The 21,372-nt window shown below is 41.8% G+C and overlaps 1 protein-coding gene across 5 annotated transcripts in view; it reads right to left on the bottom strand.

Annotated features, from left to right (window-relative positions):
• Nucleotides 1–1,047: 1,047 nt before the first annotated feature.
• Nucleotides 1,048–21,372, bottom strand: part of LOC143031624 (uncharacterized) — a 32,025-nt gene continuing 11,700 nt past the window's right edge. For 2 of the 5 annotated variants that reach the window (XM_076195724.1, XM_076195723.1), the window contains exon 2: nt 1,048–4,617. In XM_076195724.1, coding sequence (XP_076051839.1) covers nt 1,525–3,981 — 2,457 coding nt within the window. In that variant the 5' untranslated portion in view covers nt 3,982–4,617 and the 3' untranslated portion in view covers nt 1,048–1,524. Of the gene's footprint in view, nt 4,618–11,069; nt 11,224–11,437; nt 11,891–21,372 lie in introns of those variants that run through there. The other 3 variants (XM_076195720.1, XM_076195722.1, XM_076195719.1) reach the window with 3 other exon arrangements.

Here is a 21,372-nt window from a genome sequence, read left to right as displayed (position 1 = left end):
GGGTGTTAAGGATGACAAACTTTCATCACTTATATCTGTGTGCAGTTATAAAAGAAGTGTATTCATATTTTGTTTATAGAATTTACAATTTTTATTACATTGCAGAAAATATTATATACATTTTAAATGTATAACTGTATGCATCGTAGACTTCAGTTTTTTTGTTAATACCCAAAAATGTCGTGTGTGGCACTGTCATTCGGAGGGAAAAAATACAAACATCACACAGCAGCAGGTTGTGTTCATCACCACCTTTATTAAAGGCTGTATTAACCCATCAGGATGACTTCTGCTGCAACACTACTTTTAGTAATATATCCAAATTCTTTGCCACATTTATGGTTGTATGTAGTCTTTTTTTCAGCCTCTCTTTAAGGGTCTAACATAACACCGCTTAAATAAAGCAAGAAATAAAGTCAACCCTTTTGGCAGATTGACAGTCTTTGAGACTCAGAGTCAGAGTCAAACAGGAGGCGGCTCCCACGAATGGGGAAGAGCGCAGAGAGTGCTGGCCCCTGATGAGGTAGAGCGATGCTGACAATCAAGCAGCAGTGGGTGGCTCCCTGAGGATGAACGGGAGAGTTGGTCCCTAATGGGGGCAGAGCGTTACTGAGAGAAATGGGCGATACCTGAGGCGGAAACTGGTCCTGTGCGGTGAGCAATGGGGACGAGTATAGACTTGTATGTCTCTTTTCCTCCGAGCACAAATCTAAAAACAAAGAATTGCGCGACTTGCGAAATGTGTCAAGTGTACACCACTGTAAAAAGCAGAAAGTACATTGTTTAGATCTGTCTAAAAGGTTATTCCACTTGCCAACATCAATGAAGTCTTGCATGTGCTGGAGCGGTCAGCAGTTGGGGCTAGGAGCAACATCTAATCTCTGCTGAGCCTGAGTTGTTATTGTTACTACTATTATTGTTATTACTATCATTATCATATCATTATTGTTATCATTATAATTATCTATACACAAGAGGACTCCATCATAAAATAATGATAATAAACTAGCCTGCTAAGTGATAAGTCAAACATGTCTATATATACATATCTTTATTTGTGAAACATACATATCAACAATTATAAACAAAACTATTTTCCAGCGTAAAAAGAAGGTAAATATAGAAAAATGCACAATCACCGTGCTCCTGGTCATCCAAATAAACAGCAAACCCATCTATAACCTCCATGAGGTACCTCTTCAATGAACTTAATTACAATAAAGACACCAATTAGGTATTCTCGCTAGCATGCTACTTGGTTCTAGAGACAAATTCGGTTACGATCTTTTGTTTTTCAAGTTTCCAAATATCAAAATGCTTTTGTGTCAGAGTAACAAGCTAAGTGACGAACATGGAGAAGTTAAGCCTATACTATACGAATGTTTGACACATTGTTGAGGTGTTCTTACGGAAATCTAGAATGTTGTAACCGAAATATTTTCGAGTTAGATGAAATGGCAAAACCGCCATCTTTAAGGATTACCTCGCTTCCTTCCAGTATGGGTCAACGCGCGACAAATAAGGTTAATTTCCACTGTGCGTACCCACATGTTGTTTGAGATGATTCTTTTGTGAGAAAGCTGCATCGCACAGATCACACTTGAAAGGTTTTTCTCCAGTGTGGGTCATCATGTGAGATTTGAGATGACCCTTTTGTGAGAAAGCTTTATCACAAAGGTCACACTTGAAGGGCTTCTCTCCAGAGTGGGTCATCATGTGAGGTTTGAGACTATTCTTTAGTGAGAAAGCTTTATCACGAAGGTCACACTTGAAAGGCTTCTCTCCCGTGTGGGTCTTGATGTGATATTTGAGGATACTCTTTCCCGAGAAAGCTGCATCGCAAAGGTCACACTTGAAAGGCTTTTCTCCAGTGTGGGTCATCATGTGATATTTGAGATCACCCTTTTGTGAGAAAGCTTTATCACAAAGGTCACACTTGAAGGGCTTCTCTCCAGAGTGGGTCACTACGTGTCGTTTGAGAGTACCCATCTGTGAGAAAGATTTATCACAAAGGTCACACTTGAAGGGCTTCTCTCCCGTGTGGGTCATGATGTGATATTTGAGGATACCCTTTTGTGAGAAAGCTGCATCGCACAGGTCACACTTGAAAGGCTTTTCTCCAGTGTGGGTCATCATGTGATATTTGAGATCACCCTTTCTTGAGAAAGCTGCATCGCACAGGTCACACTTGAAAGGCTTCTCTCCAGTGTGGGTCATCATGTGATATTTGAGGTTACTCTTTTGTGAGAAAGCTGCATCGCACAGGTCACATTGGAAAGCTTTCTCTCCTGTGTGGGTCATCACGTGAACCTTAAGAGCTCTCTTAAGTGAGAAAGCTGCACCGCAAAGGTCACACTTGAAAGGCTTCTCTCCAGTGTGGGTCCTTATGTGGTATTTGAGACTACCCTTTCTTGAGAAAGCTGCATCGCACAGGTCACATTGGAAAGGTTTCTCTCCTGTGTGGGTCATCATGTGATATTTGAGGTTCTTTCGTGAGAAAGCTGCACCGCACAGGTCGCACTGGAAAGGCTTCTCTCCAGTGTGGGTCATCATGTGATTCTTAAGAGTACTCTTAAGTGAGAAAGCTGCATTGCAAAGGTCACACTTGAAGGACTTCTCTCCAGAGTGGGTCACTACGTGTTGTTTGAGACTATTCTTTAGTGAGAAAGCTTTATCACAAAGGTCACACTTGAAGGGCTTCTCTCCAGAGTGGGTCACTACGTGTCCTTTGAGAGTACTCATCTGTGAGAAAGCTTTATCACAAAGGTCACACTTGAAAGGCTTCTCTCCCGTGTGGGTCATGATGTGATATTTGAGGGTACTCTTTCCCGAGAAAGCTGCATCGCAAAGGTCACACTTGAAAGGCTTCTCTCCAGTGTGGGTCATCATGTGATATTTGAGATCACTTTTTCTTGAGAAAGCTGCATCACACAGGTCACACTTGAAAGGCTTCTCTCCAGTGTGGGTCATCATGTGATTTTTGAGAACACCCTTTCTTGAGAAAGCTGCATCGCACAGGTCACATTGGAAAGCTTTCTCTCCTGTGTGGGTCATCACGTGAACCTTAAGAGCTCTCTTAAGTGAGAAAGCTGCATCGCAAAGGTCACACTTGAAGGGCTTCTCTCCAGAGTGGGTCACTACGTGTTGTTTGAGATTACCCATCTGTGAAAAAGCTTTGTCACAAAGGTCACACTTGAAAGGCTTCTCTCCAGTGTGGGTCATCATGTGAGGTTTGAGGTTACTCTTTTGTGAGAAAGCTGCATCGCACAGGTCACACTTGAAAGGCTTTTCTCCAGTGTGGGTCATCATGTGAGATTTGAGACTACTCGTTCCTGAGAAAGCTGCATCGCAAAGGTCACATTGGAAAGGTTTCTCTCCTGTGTGGGTCATCATGTGAGATTTGAGAGTACTCTTTCCTGAGAAAGCTGTATCGCAAAGGTCACACTTGAAGGGCTTCTCTCCAGAGTGGGTCACTATGTGTCGTTTGAGAGTACCCATCTGTGAGAAAGCTTTATCACAAAGGTCACACTTGAAGGGCTTCTCTCCAGAGTGGGTCACTACATGTCCTTTGAGAGTACTCATCTGTGAGAAAGCTTTATCACAAAGGTCACACTTGAAGGGCTTCTCTCCAGAGTGGGTCATGATGTGATATTTGAGGTTCTTCTTTTGTGAGAAAGCTGCATCGCACAGGTCACACTTGAAGGGCTTCTCTCCAGTGTGGGTCATCATGTGAGATTTGAGATCACCCTTTTGTGAGAAAGCTTTGTCACAAAGGTCACACTTGAAGGCCTTCTCTCCAGAGTGGGTCACTACGTGCCGTTTGAGATGACCCATCTGTGAGAAAGCTTTATCACAAAGGTCACACTTGAAGGGCTTCTCTCCAGAGTGGGTCACAACGTGTCGTTTGAGATGACCCATACATGAGAAAGCTTTATCACAAAGGTCACACTTGAAAGGGTTCTCCCCTGTGTGGGACATCATGTGGTATCTGAGAGAATGTTTTGTGGAAAAAGCTGCATCGCACAGGTCACACTTGAAAGGCTTCTCTCCTGGGTGGGCCCTGATGTGACATTTGAGATCACCCTTCTTTTGTGAGAAAGTTGCTTCACAAATGTCACATTAGAAAGGCTTCTCTCCTCTGTCTGTCATGGTGTGATATTTGAAATTACACTTTTTTGAGAAAGCTGCATCACACTGGTCACATTGGACAGGCTATTCTCCATTGTGGGTCATTGTGTGAGATTTGAGACTACATTTTTGTATGAAAGCTGCAATGCAGGGGTCACACTTGAAAGGCTTTTCTCTAGCGTGGGTCATCATGTGTTGATTGAGATCATACCTTTTTGCGAAAGCTGCATCACACAGGTCACATTTGAAAGTTTTGTCTTCTCCAGTGTGGGACGTCACTTGTTATTCAAGAACACTAATTCATGAGAAATCTGCATCAGGCAAGATACTGGAAAAGTTTCTCTCCAGTGTGAATCATATCATGATATCAAAGACAACTCATGAGACAGGTAAGTCACAGACGCCACACGGGATTCTCTTTGTTACATGACAAATTGAAGGAATCTTTGGATAGCCTTTTCCAATGAAATGATGATATTTACCCTCGACCTGAAAGAAAATATATGATAAGTTTGACATCTAACTTTTTAAGGAACACAAGCATATACAAATACAGTGTGGCATTAACCAAAATACAGTAGGGGAAGGGAAGAAACAACTCGTATCATAGAAGAAATTTAAAGGAATAAGAAAGAAATAGAAGGTTGAGCAAATAACACTGATGTTGTTGAATAAATACTACAAAGAGATAGAGGACACTAGAAAGGTATTGGTGTACAATGTGTGATACAATAACATAGAAATAAGTAATCTATGTCAATTTTTCATTTAGGATCACTACACACACACACACACACAACAACAACAACAACGAAGGATGTCATAAATCAACATTTGAGATTCATGAGAATCTGCTATTCATTTTTACAGCAATCTTTTTTTTTTCAGTGAACCCCCAATCCCCTAACATCAGGGTTGGAGGGGCAAAGTAGCATGCAGTTGATACTTTAGGGTCTATATGGGCCACCCCTACGGACCAGAGCCACACATCATTTTGTCTGTCTGTGATACAGGAAAACTCTGTTCATAGGGAAATGATGACACTTTTATACTACGACTGTCCCTACGTTACGCTGCCCCCCCCCCCCCAACACCTTGTTACTGTCCTGTACAATTTTTCTGAATATCCATTTCCTTTTTTCGCCTACCCTCTGGTAGAGGAAGAGAATGCTACCACCAAGTCTTTCCACTCGAATCATAAAAGGCAACAAAAAACGAGACGGGGGATAGGATTAGGAGTCCTACTACCTGTAGCCCCAATAGGGGTCATTCCTAAAAAAAGTAAAGGCATACGAGGGTCTGGGAGTTTTCCAACCAGTATCCTAAAGTTTGGGTCTTTTAATGTGCATGGATGTGGTACAGATGATAGTAAAAGGGAAGAGATAGGCAGTATGTTTGTGAGAAGAAAGATGGATGTGCTGGCTTTGAGTAAAACTAAAATGACAGGAAGGGGCGAGTGTGAGTTTGGGAGTGTAGCTGGGAGGTACTCAGGTGTCAAGAGTGGACAAGAGAGAGAAGGGGTGGCTATACTAGCAAGTGAAGAGATAAGTAAGCATGTTGTGGAGTGGAAGGAGGTTTCATCAAGGATGATGTGGATGAAGGTGAAGCTGGGAAGGTAGATGTAGGTTTTTGTAAGTGCATATGGGCCTGGTAGTGAGAAGAGCATAGAGGAAAGAGGATTTTTGGGTAGATATAAATGAGTGCATAGAGGGATTAGGGAGAAATGTCAATATAGTTTTATTGGAAAACATTAATGCTATGGTAGGAAATGAACCAATAGACAGAGTGATTGGGAAGTATGGAGTTCCAGGTAAATATCATAGTGGAGAATTGATGGTGATGTGTCTTGAGAATTGATAATAGCAAATACAGTGTTTAGGAAGAAAGTCAAGCATAAGTACACATGGGAGAGGGTGGTGGATGGAAGGCTGGCAGATAGAGCATTAATGGACTATATAGTGGTGACCAGGAGTGTGGTAGGAAGAGTTAAGGATGTACATGTCCTGAGGGAAGAGAGTGGGGGAATATCAGATCATTTTCTGGTGGAAGGTAAATTGAGAGTGGAGAATAGGTGGAGAAAGAGGAAAAGGGCAGAAGGTAGGGAGGTACTTGGAGTGAACTGCTTAAATGAAAGAAAAGAAGGAGTATGAGAAGAAGCTGAGAGAGGAATGGGAGGGAGTAAAGGATAGAGTAGAACTAGGAGTGGAAGAGGAATGGGGATGGTTCAAGGAGGGAGTCATAAGGTGTGCAAAGATGGTGTGTGGAACAAGGAGGGTGGGAGGAAATAGAAGGAAGGGTAGTGAGTGGTGGGATGAGGAAGCAAAGAAGGGTGTAAAAGAGAAGAAACAGGCATTCATAGATTGGCTACAAATTAGGACGAGGGGATTGTATGAGAGGTATAAAGTAAAGAGAAGGGAAGTTAAGCATAAGAAAAGAAAGCAAAGAGGAGAGTAGATGTGAAATGGGGTAAGAGTAAGATAGAAAATTTTGAAAGCAATAAAAAGATGTTTGGGAAGGAAATTAAAAGAGGAAGAGGAGGCGAATCAAGTAGAGAAGAAAAGGTAAGAGGTGCAGATGGAGAGATGATAATGGAAGAGAAGGCAGTATGAGGAAGGTGGGCAGAGTATTTTAGGGAGTTGCTAAATGCGAAGAATAGGGAGGGAAGGGTAGTTGCGGTGGGAAGCGGTAAGAAAATGAGAGTGATGAGTGAGGAAAATGAAGGAGAAATAGGGAAGGATGAAGTGAAAGCAGCTGTTAAGATGATGAGAGCAGGTAAGGCACCTGGGTTGGATGGATGTTATACAGAATGTCTGAAGAAAGGAGGTACAGTTATAGTGGACTGGCTGGTGAGGTTATCTAATGTTTAAGAGAGGGTAGAGTGCCTGTATTGTTCCACTTTACAAGGGATATGGGGACAAGTGCGGGTGTAGTAGTTTCAGAGGGATCAGCTTGTTGAGTGTAATTGGGAAGGCTTATGGAAGGGTCTTGATTGAGAGGATTAGGAGAGGAACAGAGGGAGTAATTGGTGAGGAACAGTGTGGGTTTAGGACAGGTAGGGGTTGTGCAGATCAGATTTTTGTGGTAAGACATATATGTAAGAAAACAATAGGAAAAGGTAAGGATGTTTTTTGCGCTTTTATGGATCTGAAAAAAGTCTTACGACAGGGTAGACACAATGGCGGCGCCAGGGGGGAGCTTGGGGGGTGCTTTAGCCCCCCCAAAAAAGTGGCTAGCCCCCCATTAGCCCCCCCAACTGAAATGAGCAAATTGAAAATTTAAAACGCTCATTGAAATAATTTTATTAAGTGGAATTTTTAATTGCCAGGATTTGTCAGCCATCAGTGCTAGCCCAACCATTAACCCCCTCCTCTTCTGAAATGAGGATAATATATGAGTATTATCATAGTACTATTAGCCCCCCCAAAAATTTGCTCAGCCCCCCCTTAGTCTCCAAAACTAAAAATTCCTGGCGCCGCCGCTGGGTAGACAGGAAGGCCCTGTGGGAGGTACTGTAGATATATGGGATAGGAGGAAAGCTGTTAAGAGCAGTCAAGAGTTTTTATGACAGTAGTAGAGCTTGTGTTAGGATTAGAAATGGAGCGATTGAATGGTTTGAGGTATAGGTGGGATTTCCTCAGGGATGTGTTATGTCACCCTGGCTGTTCAATCTTTACATGGATGGGGTGGTGCAAGAGGTGCATGCAAGGGTAGTGGGTCAGGGGTTGGAGATGGTTAAAGAAAATGGAGAAAAGTGGGAGATGAGCCATTTGTTGTTTGCTGACGACACTGTGCTTGTGGCAGGATCAGAGGAGGGATTGAGGAAGTTAGTGACACAGTTTGAGAAGGTGTGTGAGAGAAGGAAGCTGAAATTAAATGTGGGCAAAAGTAAGGTGACGAGATGTACAAGGGGAGGGAGTGACAGCAGGCTGGAAGTGAGAATTAAGGGTGAGAGACTGGAAGAAGTGGATAGTTTAAGATACCTGGGTGCAAATGTGGAAGGAAAGGGAGGAGTGGGGGTGGAGGTAGAATGTACATTGAGAGAAGTGAGTAAATGCCTTGGTGGATTAAAAAGTATAATGAGAAATAGATGTCTGGGAATGGATGCTAAGAGGAGGTTATATGAAGGAGTGATTGTGCCAACAGCACTGTACAGAGCAGAAACATGGAACATAAGAGAGGAAGTGAGAAGGAGTTTGAATGTGTTTGAGATGAAATGTCTGAGAAGTATGATAGGGGTTACTAGGCTAGATAGAGTGAGAAATGAGGTGGTGAGGAGAACAGGGGTGGAAAGGAAGCTGGGAGGTAGGGTTGATGAAAGAGTATTAGGATGGTTTGGACACTTGGAAAGAATGAGTGAAGAAAGATTAGTAAAAGAAGTGTGGAAGGCAGAGGTGGAAGGAGTGAATATGAAAGGGCATCCTAGGATGAGAAGGATGGATGGGGTGAAAGGGGCATTACAAAAGAGAAGAATGTCTGTGGAGGAAGGATGGGAGAGGATAGAAGATAGGGGTGAATGGAGAAGGGTTGTGTGTGGATGATGCTGTGATGCATGAGGGGGAGTGGGTGGGGGATGGGGGGTGAGGAAGTATGTATGAGAAAAAATTTGACGCAGCCCGAAGGGATTTCTCCCCGTCTTCTCCTTTTCTGCATGAGGGGACGGAGAGAGGGGCTTGCCGAATTTATGAAGCAGCCTTGCTGTGGATGTGCTGTGTCTTGCGACACTGCTTCTGATCCAGGGCAATGGACAGGATGCAGGGATGACCCGTCATCCAGGAGGTGCCAAGATGAGAGGGAGGGTGGAGGGGAGTGGAATATATAGGAAATGGAATGGGTGGGAGTGGTTTCTATGCATTTTTCTTTTTGGCTACCCTCCATGTAAGGGGGAAAAAGCCTTTGTTATATGTATGTATGTACCACCAGAAGCTTATAGATAAAAATACAAATTGTTGATTTTTTCATATCTCTGTGTGAGAAGTAAATTACTTGTAATCAATGTATCCTAACCTGTCTCTACCTACACTTAGGATATGTTGGATTCACCGCTCCCTTCCATCAAATACTAAAACGAGGCGAACAATTGGGATTATTCTTATTCAGTAAAAACATCCAGTACAAATGAGTTCTAAGTAACTTGTGTGAATCTATGTGCCTTGCAGCAATCTTACGCATAAATCAACAAAATATTTATGTTTTTAGGTTATGGGGTACTATACTATTTCGAGAACATTTTGATACAAAGTATATTACTTGCTAATATTTTAGAAGTATGATGAAAATATACAAATATATAGAGGCATTAACCAGAGTACAGCAAGTTTAGAGAACAAACAATTTGCACCAAAAAAGCTTAAAGGAAGAAGAAGAAAATGGATGGTTGAAAAAATGAGGAAATTATGTAACATAGAAACTAGAAAAAACAGAGACTGGTAAAGTGAAAATTAACAGAGAATTAAGAAGTCACTTACTTCTCTCAATCTACATTCTACCTCCAATTCCACTCCTCCCTTTCCCGCCACACTTGCACCCAAGTATGAGGATAATAATAATAAAATTAGATGATGAAGGATACAATGACACAGATAACTGGAAATGAGAAATATTGGTAATATTTTCACAGAGGTGTACACCCACTCAACTATCAATGATATCAGAAATCAATGTTCGTTTGATCTTTGTTAACCCTTTATTGGTCTCCATTTGTCAGGGAACACCTCCCCTCCCCTACACACAGCCTGTGTGTAGGGGAGGGGACGTGTTCGCTGATAAATGGAGACCTGTGGGTCAAATTTGGCTTTGACCATGGGTGCAACACAGCAATAGAAAATTGATTATTAATTTTGTAAATTATAATGTATCTACGTAATATGCAATTTTGTGAGCGGAAATAAAAAACAAAAAAGATGCTAAAACAGATTTCGTAAGTAATGAAGTTGTGTCAGAGGAATGGTACGCCATGTTTGTTATGATAGATGCCGATGTCAAAGAAATGAAAGGATGATAAATTCATATAACCTGTATTTAATAAATCATTACCTGCAAATTAAATATCATCCAGCTCATCCTCGTCATCATGGAGACATTGGCGGGCTTTTCAACCACTCTCTCAGCTTGCAGCTTGAAGGAATGCATGTATCTCTGCTCCATAACATTCCTTCAAGAAAATGTACCTGGCGAAGTACTGTCGGTAGATCCGAGGGCATCAACTGACAGACGACAAGATGGCGTCCAGATCCTATACTACCGACCTTGTTCATTAGCATTTTTGCTTGTAGCAAGGTATTTTTTATTTTCAGTTCTGCCCAAAAATTGCATATTACATTGATAAATTTTAATTTACAAAAATCATAAATTTTCTATTGCTATATTGCACCCATGGTCAAAACGAAAAAAATACTGACCTGTGTCACAGGCCTGAAAATAAAACAAAAAATATGTTTATCATCTTTGAATGAAAAAAAAATAATAATAATAATAATAATCCCTACATATATCTAGGTTAGGTTACTCTCACCCCCCCCCCACCTCGGTTTCATCATCGACTAAAATAAGGCACACGGTGGGAATAGCTTGTTGTGTTATGGTTATTCGGGCACTTGAAATGAATTACAAATAAACTGTCATGAAAACTGGTTGGAACGACATCAATTCATGAACTGATAAAGAAAATACCCTGGTATTTATTTTAGAGGTGCACACCTACATGATATAGCAATGAAATAATAACTTTGTAAATTATAATAATACATCAATAAATACATGTACCCGTTTATTCAGCCTATATATTTTTTCTTTGTCCTAGGACTACACTAACCAAACGCAAAGTCGAAAAATGTTAAAGGGTGCACTCATGTGCACGCAAAAAAAAAAAAAAAAAAAAAAAGCCTCATTACCACAAAATAAATATATGTACAAAATTGACGAGTGTCCATAATAACACTTACTTGTTACCTACACGACGGTTGTGCTTGCATTTCCTATGCCACTTGTTTGTATCGAATTAATACTAAGTAGACTTGTAGAGTGAATTTCTGAAATTGGATTTTTGTTCCGAGGAAGACGAAGCGGCAGCCCCCTTAGAAGATTGTAAACAAAAAGTGTACTAACAAGCTCTGCACAATTAACCATTTGTAATTCTCAAAATAATTGTTGTTAAATATTGTCGACAATTTTGGCCTTATTTAAACATGTATAATGAGGAGAGGAAATATAATATTTTGCAAAATATACAAAATATACTTAGAAGTATTGATTTGTCAACTATATAATTTAATGAAGGCGATTTTTCAAGCGCACTGTGTATGTTACATACCACATGCATTCGTATAGCATAAATAGAGAGCTGAAAGAATGTTGTATTAATGTTTACTCTTGAGAGAACAACCTAATGTCACAACTTTGGCGTTGTGACACACTGCCTAGTGCTTCCCATTTTCCGTCGTCTTCAGCCCCGTCGGCCATTACTTTTCCTTTGCTGGAAGTCTTAAGGCCTCCACTAACTATTTCTTAGTATTTGTGTTCACCCTTCTCCCCAGCAAACGTTGTGAAAGATTAGCCCTAATTGGATGCAGTGACTCAAAATCGGAATCATCACTGGCATTATAATGTTAAAATTGAAATATCTCAACTTCTCACGTAATTTAACTAATTCACCACATTACATTTTGTATCCTTGTACTTTGTGATTATGATTGATACATTGTACTTATGTACTACCATTTGATCGTATTTCTCATTGTTTTGGTTGGAGGGTCCGCTGCGTTACCAACCAGCCCCCCGGACCTGAGCACTTGCCATTTCTCGTCTAGGCTAGTTAGGACCAAGGTAAAACGAATACTATAAGGTACGTTAGCGGGGGGGGGGGGGGTTGTGAGGGAGAGCCAGTAAGTTACACACACCAGTGTGTGGAGGGAAGCTCCATCTTCTGATTAAAGGGGTAGCTAAGGCAGACAAATAGCATAAAAAAATGGAAAACATTTTTATAACTTTTCTGGCGGTCATATCTCAGATACTGATAATTTGAGGATAAGAAAGTGATACTGAGTAATTTCAGTATTATGTGAACATCACAGTGTAATTTTAAAGCTTACCATACATACAGATGGTTTTCTTTAAAGTTTACATTTTCTTTCACCTCTCACTCTCCCCCTCTCTGAATTTCCTATGACGTCACGGAGGAGGTGCGCGGAGGGGGGGGGGTGCTCAGCGTACCTTATAGAATTCGTTTTACCTTGGTTAGGACCATGTGTCCTTTTCTCGTAACTAGTGCCTACCTCACAAGACTATTACAATTGCCTCAACTTCTGCTCAGACGCTGCGTCGCATTCCTTTAGCAATTTTCAACGATTGGAAAAGTGCCCGCCGAAAAACAGCGAACTGTGTCTCATGCTTGGTGCCGCTGGTATCAGTTGGTGGCAGTAGGCACGCGGCACTCACTCCCATGGAAGACGTCCTCTTACGACCTCACCACCTCGTCAGTGAACAAATACCCACGAACATGAACCATTTATTCCCGTCGTTGGTCATCGCCAATCGTGTTGCAGTGACTAGTGTTTCGTGTGTCCCAGAACTTACAGAAAGAAGAAAACGTGCTTCGTGACGTCCCCCGATATCAGAATCTACGAGTTCAGTCGGGGATCATTGCCAACCCCATTCCAGTGAGCCAATGCGTTGAACTTACGTATTCAGGAAAATTGACTTGTAGAGTGTGACGAAGCAAGGAGAGATTGACGAAATCATGGAAATGAAATCGTTGGGTTCGATTCCCCTCCCCCACACGCGTTCGGTGCTGTCGACTAAGGACAGACTTGGTTCCCGCCGCCCCTATGTGACGCATGGCTCAACGAATATCGAGAGCATCCTGTTCAACTGAGGGCATCCACTCATTTGAAGACATCACCAGTCAGTGCAGCACAATCACAGGAGAGAACGAAGGAATAATTAGAGGCATCTTATTGTTTTAGCTAGGTCTTAGAGCGCGTAGGGCTAGCCAGGTAGGAAGTCTCGAACCAAATACGTATGTTGTATCTTGCCCAGTTAGTTGATAAGTCAATCACTGTGAAACAATGTTCATGGTACATTTATTAAAGATGAATATCAATTGCATGTTACTGACTGTGGATACATCCTAAATCATAATAAAATCAGTGTAGTAGGTTGTCTTTAATTAGCCCTAGGAGTGTAAATTACACGAGTTTGCTCCCCCCCCCCCCCTTAGAGAAGCATTTCTCTGCTCCTTTGAAATTGCACGCTCGGCTTGAAGGGAACGTGCGTGGTCCCGGCCGGGATCTCAAGTTTCCTGGACTTTGGCTCCCATCTACAGCTACCACCCTTCACCAATTTCCCAGTGTACGAGAATTCTCATGCCCCTCAACTATCCCCTCCTCCTTCCACTGTCCAGGGATTTCGGGACACATAATGGCAGTCTATTTTTTGCATTTTACCCCTTTACTTGCCATCTAACGTGGTGGATAGGCTTCAGAATCGAAATGACTACAAAAGTTATGTCGATAGAGAGGAAATCTCTGCAGAGTCGCCCATATCGAACAGGTTTTACAAGAAAGATGAGACAAAGAGTAACACACACGTGGGTCGCAGGACCCACTGCTAACTGGAACGTCCCTGATGACAGACAGGGAAATTCCTCATAGATACGTCGGGGTACCGTCATAATGACGGCGTGGACAACTGGGCACCCTATAGACATTGTTATAGCCAACCGTGAATCAAATCACTTTCAAATCGCCCGCCTACTACTCACGGCCTCGAACAGGACTCGTAGCCATCATACGTATTCCCAACGTTCAAGTTCGAACCTTGCCATGAAACTATTGGCCCCGCCTTCCTCGGGTATATAAGGTGAAACCGGCTGTCCGCCCCCGCACACGGACTCCCACTCACACAACCCCAGGCCTCACTTACTTCTCGCTGTATATTGGTGCCTTGCTGTTCTGTTCGCAGGTATAGTATTAATCAATCTTGGACTTTTATACCATTACTTTTGTATATTTAGTATTGTTGTGCCCCTTTGCTATTTCTCTTGTATGTATTTATGTTAAATGTCCCTGTGTACTTTGAGTGTATGATCGTAAATGTTAAACAGTAAAGCTTTATTTTTATTTGTAAATATGGCTTATTTAATTTTCGTGCAGACTTCCATCTTACCTCCATCCTTACTTACATTCAGCCTCAAATAGAGCTTTCCTCGGAACGTACTTTTATCTACCTAAATTATCTATACGTTCCACTTTATTGTTGTGGGCTTGCTTCCCAACTGCAACTCGACTTACTCCTAGACTCGACTTATGTTCCACTCTTTACATTAACTCAGGTCAAACCAAGCAAACAACCCATGGCAACATATAAGACTCCACCGAATATAATGAATAAGGTGACACCAGAGAAATATCTCACCAGAAACCAGTTGGCAGGGGGGGGGGGTGACATTACTGCCGAAATCCCTTCGTAGAAATCATGAAATACACAACCAAAGGAAAACCGGGCGGTCCTGTTGGATCTTCGTCTCCTAAAGGTCCAACCGCATTGCTTTGCGTTCTCACGGGCAGTGTGCCACCGAGTGTCAGTAAACACTGTCCAAATCTTGGATGTCGACCCCATCACTTACAGTTCACTTCTCTCCGTAATTATTGGTTTAATTCTGTTAACCGTTCCTTTGAATAATTTTGTATTCTTTCTTCCCTTCAATTTCTTTTCATCATTGTCTTAATGTAAGTTAGTCACTTATTCGTAGGCCCCATGCCTAAGTTCATCCTTCTTAGTCAAGTTCTACTTAATATATGCTGCTCGTAGGATGTTTAAAAATTTGGAAACGTTTTCTTGATTTTCTTCGCTACTTCTACACTTTTTAGTATTAGGTACACTAGAGGACTCCCACTGGGATCCCCAATCCACTCATCAAGCCAACTCTGCTCCGACGTCACTACTTAATTCATCCAATAAATTTGACCGTTACAAATAAGTGGTTCCCTTTAGGGCGTGACTTTTCTCCCAATGCACCAATATATTTTTTTTTCCTCCACCCTTCTCCAATCATACTGTTACAATGTTTCAAGCAATACTGGTTACGCAAACAATCTTGGTCACGAAGCGGAATGGTTTAGTATTTACATTTCGTTACATAAGCGCCAATATCGATACCCTAGCTATGTTTACAAACTTAGACGGTGAGAAAATCAACTTAGCGCTCCTAGAGGTCGGACGTCTCTCCACTCCAGCTCTCCCGACAAACGCCCAGGAATCTTCGCCGGGCGGTGGTGGTGAGGAGATATATCTCCTTTGCTGCTGCCGATCTTCGTTGACGTCGGCAGGCGGGTTTACACCAAGACAAATACACATATTTTCCAAATCACGTAATTCTCTGTTTTCAGAGTAGTGCTTGGAAGAAAAGAGGCACACGCACACTTACTCGCTGGCTTAGCAGAGGCCCAACCCAACTCTTAATCAGAGCCCTCATCTAATCGCAGGCTGGTCGACGGAGAGGATGGGGACGCCTCTGTCCAACCGGCCCGCAACCTAATGCTGGCCTCTTCGCTGACGCTGGCGAGCGAGTTTACACTTCTGACATTTACACACAATTCCCAATCACGTAATCCTCTGCTTTCAGAGTTGTGGTTGGAAGGAGAGAGATAATACAACACCCGCCCGCCTGCCCCCCCCCCCTCGCACCGCCACTGACTCAACTCTACAGAATCTCAAACTCAACCTGGGGAAAAGCAGGGAACTCAGGCCTTACCTGGGGCTTATCAGGAACGCGCTCTACACGCGGGAAGTGAACTCTACTCACTTCCCGTAAGATACATACACACACCTCTCACGAAAATAGCCACGACACACGCACAAACATCTACACTTTTTCTTCGACTAAAATTCGCTTCCTTTCTAACTTTCTCTTCTACTACATCTCATTTCAGTTTACCTCCCACTAAAGATTTTTCCGTTTTTCCACCTTTCTCTACTTCTACGCCTCCTACCATTTTCTAAACTTTTGGTGATCCTAATCCCGGCGTCGGCGCCGCCGTCCGAGTTCCCTGTCCACTTCTCCCGAGCCACGACCACCAACCCCTAATCGCTAGCTTAATCGCCCGGTGGCATTAGCCCTCTTTTATACACTACTATCTTTTCATTTTCTTACAGACATTCTTCCCCCCCCCCCAAAAAAAAAAAAAAACGATCCCGCGCAAGCGGGTGGTCTTTTCTTGCAAGTCGCGACGGTGAGCGAGATTATGCCACCCCACAACTCCGTCGCAGCAATTGTTTTCAAAACATTTAACTCGTAAAATGAATTTCTCGCCACCTACCTACTTTTATACAGCTTCATCTACCAGTCTCTTACATTGGACATTAAATATCTTTGAAGAAAATGAAGATATACACTTACAACGTAAGCACCCTCTCATAAGACCACGGCCTGGAGATTTTAATGGAAGAACTAGGCAGCAGCAAGTGGAACATCGTGGGACTTGAGCACTGAAGTTATGCTGAATATCTTGGCTTCTAGTGCTTCAGTACTGTCAGAATAATTCAAGAGTGTGACTGAGGAATAGGAAACAGATCTCTGACGATTCTTACATTTCTTTCATCTCCATAGCACTTGCATAGTACCTTGGGACAATCCTATTCACATAAGCTCTGGAAACAACTTTTCAGGACTTCCCAGCACTTAAGTATTCTTTCAATAACACATAATGCCTTGGATCACGCCTGAATACAGCTCAGGAAATAGCTTTTTAGGACTTCGCACCCCTGAAGTATTCAGTCAATAGCTGGCAAAAGAGCCATCTAGTCACAACATGACAAAACAGACTGCAGCTATCAACCTCCATAGGTTCACAGAATTCCTTCAACTGTGCTGCTCTTTTAGCTCAGGTGCTGAAATAGCCATACACTGAGGTCCATATTCTCAGCATCAATTTCCATTTAGATATAGAGAATCTTGTTGCATTGTCCAAAATATGAGCCAGGCAGTCTGTAGCAAAAATCTTCTATTGAGCCACACACTTGCATTGTCAGCAGTGTATAAAGACATTTTATTCAGATCCAGATCTGACGCCTCTAGTTTAGATAGTACCCTTAGATGATTCATTGTTATTGGTGTAAAAGTCACGTTACACATGGTGAGCTGTATTCTCAAAATCAAAATATCTCAGAAGTTTTGGAAATCACTTTTTTGCAAGCATCAGTTGCTATTGAAAAGGGAAAAGTACATTATTTGATGTATTCCACATGTGCTTGTATAGAATGAAGTATTATAATATTTTCATGCTGTTTTAGTTTTCTCACATGTTACACCTTTTATCATTGAGTCACCGTATATTTCTTTGTCAACTTTTACTACACAATATGGAGTTACATGTAACTACAGTGTCCTGTTCAACTAAATTTTTTCCTGTGCCATCAATATCCACATCAGAACAGCATAGTGTGTAAAATGCATGCAGATCCTCACTTCTACTTGTTAAGGATGACAAACTTTCATCACTTATATCTGTGTTCAGTTATAAAAGAAGTGTATTCATATTTTGTTTATAGAATTTACCATTTTTGTTATTACATTGCAGAAAATATTATATACATTTTAAATGTATAACTGTATGCATCATAGAGTTTAGTTTTTTGTTATTACCCAAAAATGTCAGGTGTGGCGCTATCATTCAGTGGGAAAAAATACAAACATCACCCAGCAGCAGGTTGCGTTCATTACCACCTTTATTAAAGCCTATATTAACCCATCAGGATGACTTCAGCTGCAACAGGTTATGGATCCAGGCACAGGCTAGTGTTTGATGGAGATGGGGATAAATACGAGGTGTGGGAAGCGAAATTTCAAGGTTACCCGACTACCAAGAAACTAGACGGGGTCTTGACGAAGACATCACCGAGTGCAGACGAGAATAAGGAAGTATATGCCGAGCTGATTCAACTGCTGGATGATAGAAGTATAGCCCTTATTCATCGAGATGCAGTTGACAAAGGCAAGGAAGCGTTAGATATCTAAGAAATTATTATCTAGGTGCAAGTAAACCGAGGGTGATTTCTCTGTACAAGAAGTTGACGACACTCAGATTAACTGGTGATGAGGAGTTGATCGATTACATTATACGTGCAGAGGCAGCGGTAGCAGCACTCAAGAAAGCACGAGAAGATATAAGTGAGAGCATACTTATTGCTATGGTGCTCAGTGGACTCCCTACAGCATATGACACTCATGAGCTATGAAGAATCAGGAAAGTTGAAAAGCTCACGCGAAGAAGAGAACGTGATGAATGCAAACAGTGACAGAGGCAGGCATGTGATAAAATGCTTTGAGTGTGGCAGGCCAGGCCACAAGGCCTATCAATGTCCCAGGTGAACTAGTGGTGACCAGAAGAAACCTAGCAAGTGGTGCAGTCTGTGCAGATCTGATACCCACAACACACACCAGTGCAGAAGGACGAATGCAACCACAGCACACACAGTGAACGGTGAGGGAGATGGAGCAACTGGAGGAGACAGCAGCTACGGAGACGGCACTCACAGCTTCGTATTCCAGACCAGCACTCAATCAACTAGATCTAAGGCAGGTACCAGCACATTGCTGGTAGACAGTGGTGCATCACTGTACATTATGACTGATAAATCTAGGCTTATTAAGTTCAACAAAAACTTTGACAAGCAAGTGATGCAACTAGCAGATGGTAGCAAGCAAATTAGGACTGTTTGGCAGAGGTGATGCTAGTGTAGTGCTTAGTGATATTACTGGGAAGCCAAAAGAAATGATTATGAAAGATGCTTTATATATCCCATCATACAAGTTTGATATATTCTCTTTTCCAGCTGCCACAAGAAAAGGTGTATGTGTAAACTTTGAACCAAACCATGCAGAGCTCATGACATCAGATGGCTCTATACTCAACATGGAACGGCAGGGTAATCTGTATTTTATGAACAATGTTGGAAATAACCAGAAACACAGTAACCGCACAGCCAAAGAGTGGCATAAGGTACTTGGTCACTGTAATATGAAGGATGTTCGGAAGCTTGAGGGGGTAGTAGATGGTATGCACATTTCAGGTGACAGAGGGGATGCAAATTGTGAAACCTGCATTTTAGGCAAGATGAGCAAGTTTAGAAATAAGGAACCAGATGCAAGGGCTATAAAGAGTTTAGGACTAGTACATAGTAACATAACTGGCCCAATGAATGTAGTTGGTAGAGGTGGATTCAAATATGCTATAACATTTGTTGATGATTATTCTGGTACCTTTATGGTCTATTCATTGAAAGACAAGAGAGATGCATTATCAGCCACAGAAAGGTATTTGGCTGATACTGCTCCTTTGGGCTCAATCAAACATATGAGAACTGACAATGGTGGTGAGTATATATCCAAATAGTTTAGGTCTTTGATGGTGAAACATTAGATAAAGCAGGAGTGAGCACACAGCCCCTTATTCCCCACGTCAAAATGGCACAGCAGAACATTCATGGAGAACTCTGTGTGAAATGGCAAGATGTTTGTTACTGGAGGCTAATTTACCCAAGATGGTGTGGCCATATGCATTGAAAGCCTCTGCATACATAAGGAACTGGTGTTATAATTCAAGGATAGGGAAGACACCTGTAGAAGCAATGTCTGGGAGAAAACCTAACCTAAGTAACATGCACATATTTGGCACAATATGCTATGCATAGATTCAGAATTGTAAGAAGTTGTAAAAAGGGGGTATTTGTGGTGTATGATGGGCAGAGCCCTGCTTATCTTGTGTATTTTCCTGACCAAGAGGAAGTAAGGGAGTAAGATGTGTAAGATTTATGGATAGACATGTAGTAGAAATACCAAAGTCTATGAAAGTGATAGTGATGATGAAGTGACATGTCATCCCACATCACAAGTTCATCAGCCAGCAGTGAAGGACTCTGAACAGACAAGGAATGAGAGCAAAACTAACGAGCCAAACATTGAAAGGAAAAATCCTCCAAGAGTGAGGAACCCACCTAGGTATCTAAACGACTATGTCGTAGAGAAAGATGATGATGATTATGATTTAGCAGGGTACACCATCTATTATTGTCATAAGGTATGCGAGGTCCCAGGGACTTATTTAGAGGCTATGCAGTCCCCAGAGTCACACTTATGGCAAAAAGCAATGGAAGAGGAAATTGATGCCCTAACAGAAAATGACACTTTTGACCTGGTAATATTACCTGAAGGTAAATCAGTTGTGGGGGGCAAGTGGGTTTTTAATGTGAAAAATGACCCAGATAACGGTGACAGATACAAAGCCAGGTTCAAGATATAGACTATCATGAAACATTTTCACCAACAGCCAGGCTTACTTCACTGAGAATGTTATTGCAATTAGCTGTACAAAGTGATTATTTAGTCCATCAGATGGATGTCAGCACTGCATATCTAAATGCAGATACTGACTGTGAGGTCTACCTTGAGCAACCAGAAGGATTTGTAAAAACTGATGAATATGGCAATAAGCTACTTTGTAAACTAAGGAAGTCTCTGTATGGCTTAAAACAGAGTGGCAGAAATTGGTACAATTTATTACATGGCAGTCTAACTGAGGAGGGATTTGTACAATCGCAAGCAGACCATTGTGTATATTAGAGGACAGATGAAAGAAACATCTACTGTATGGATTCTGTTTTGGGTTGATGATATAGTCATAGCTGCTAGTGATAATAAGGTGCTAAATTCTGTCAAGATGAGTATGAATAAGAGATTCAAAATGAAAGACTTGGGCAAACTGTCATGGTTCCTTGGCATTGACTTTGTATTTAACAACCGTTGTATAATGATGAATCAGAAGAGGTATTGTGAGAAAGTTCTAGAACGATTCAACATGTCAGACTGCAAACCGAAGTGTATCCCATGTGATCCTGGTATCTGTAAAACAATAGACTGTGAATCCTGCGTACTAGATAATCCTAAGCTCTATAGGAGAATAGTGGGTGGGTCGTCTTGTTTATATCATGACTGCAACCAGACCTGACTTATTATGTTTTATGGTTACCAATTTATCACAGTACATGTCAAACCCAACTATAAATCATCTTGGTTTAGCTAAACATGTTTTAAGGTATGTTAAAGGAACACTTGACTATGGGTTGAAATTTGGTCAATCAGAAGCAGGATTGAAATTGACAGGTTACTGTGATTCTGACTGGGGATCTGCTGAGGACCACCGTAGTATTACTGGTTATTGTTTCAAAATGAGTACTCATGGTCCACTTACA

Source organism: Oratosquilla oratoria, chromosome 12 (genome assembly GCF_046742065.1).
Source record: "Oratosquilla oratoria isolate Oo_2021 chromosome 12, ASM4674206v1, whole genome shotgun sequence".
Classification (NCBI taxonomy): Eukaryota; Metazoa; Arthropoda; class Malacostraca; order Stomatopoda; family Squillidae; genus Oratosquilla; species Oratosquilla oratoria.
The sequence above is the reverse complement of the archived record's forward strand: the minus strand, read 5'-3'. Positions and strand labels throughout refer to the sequence as shown.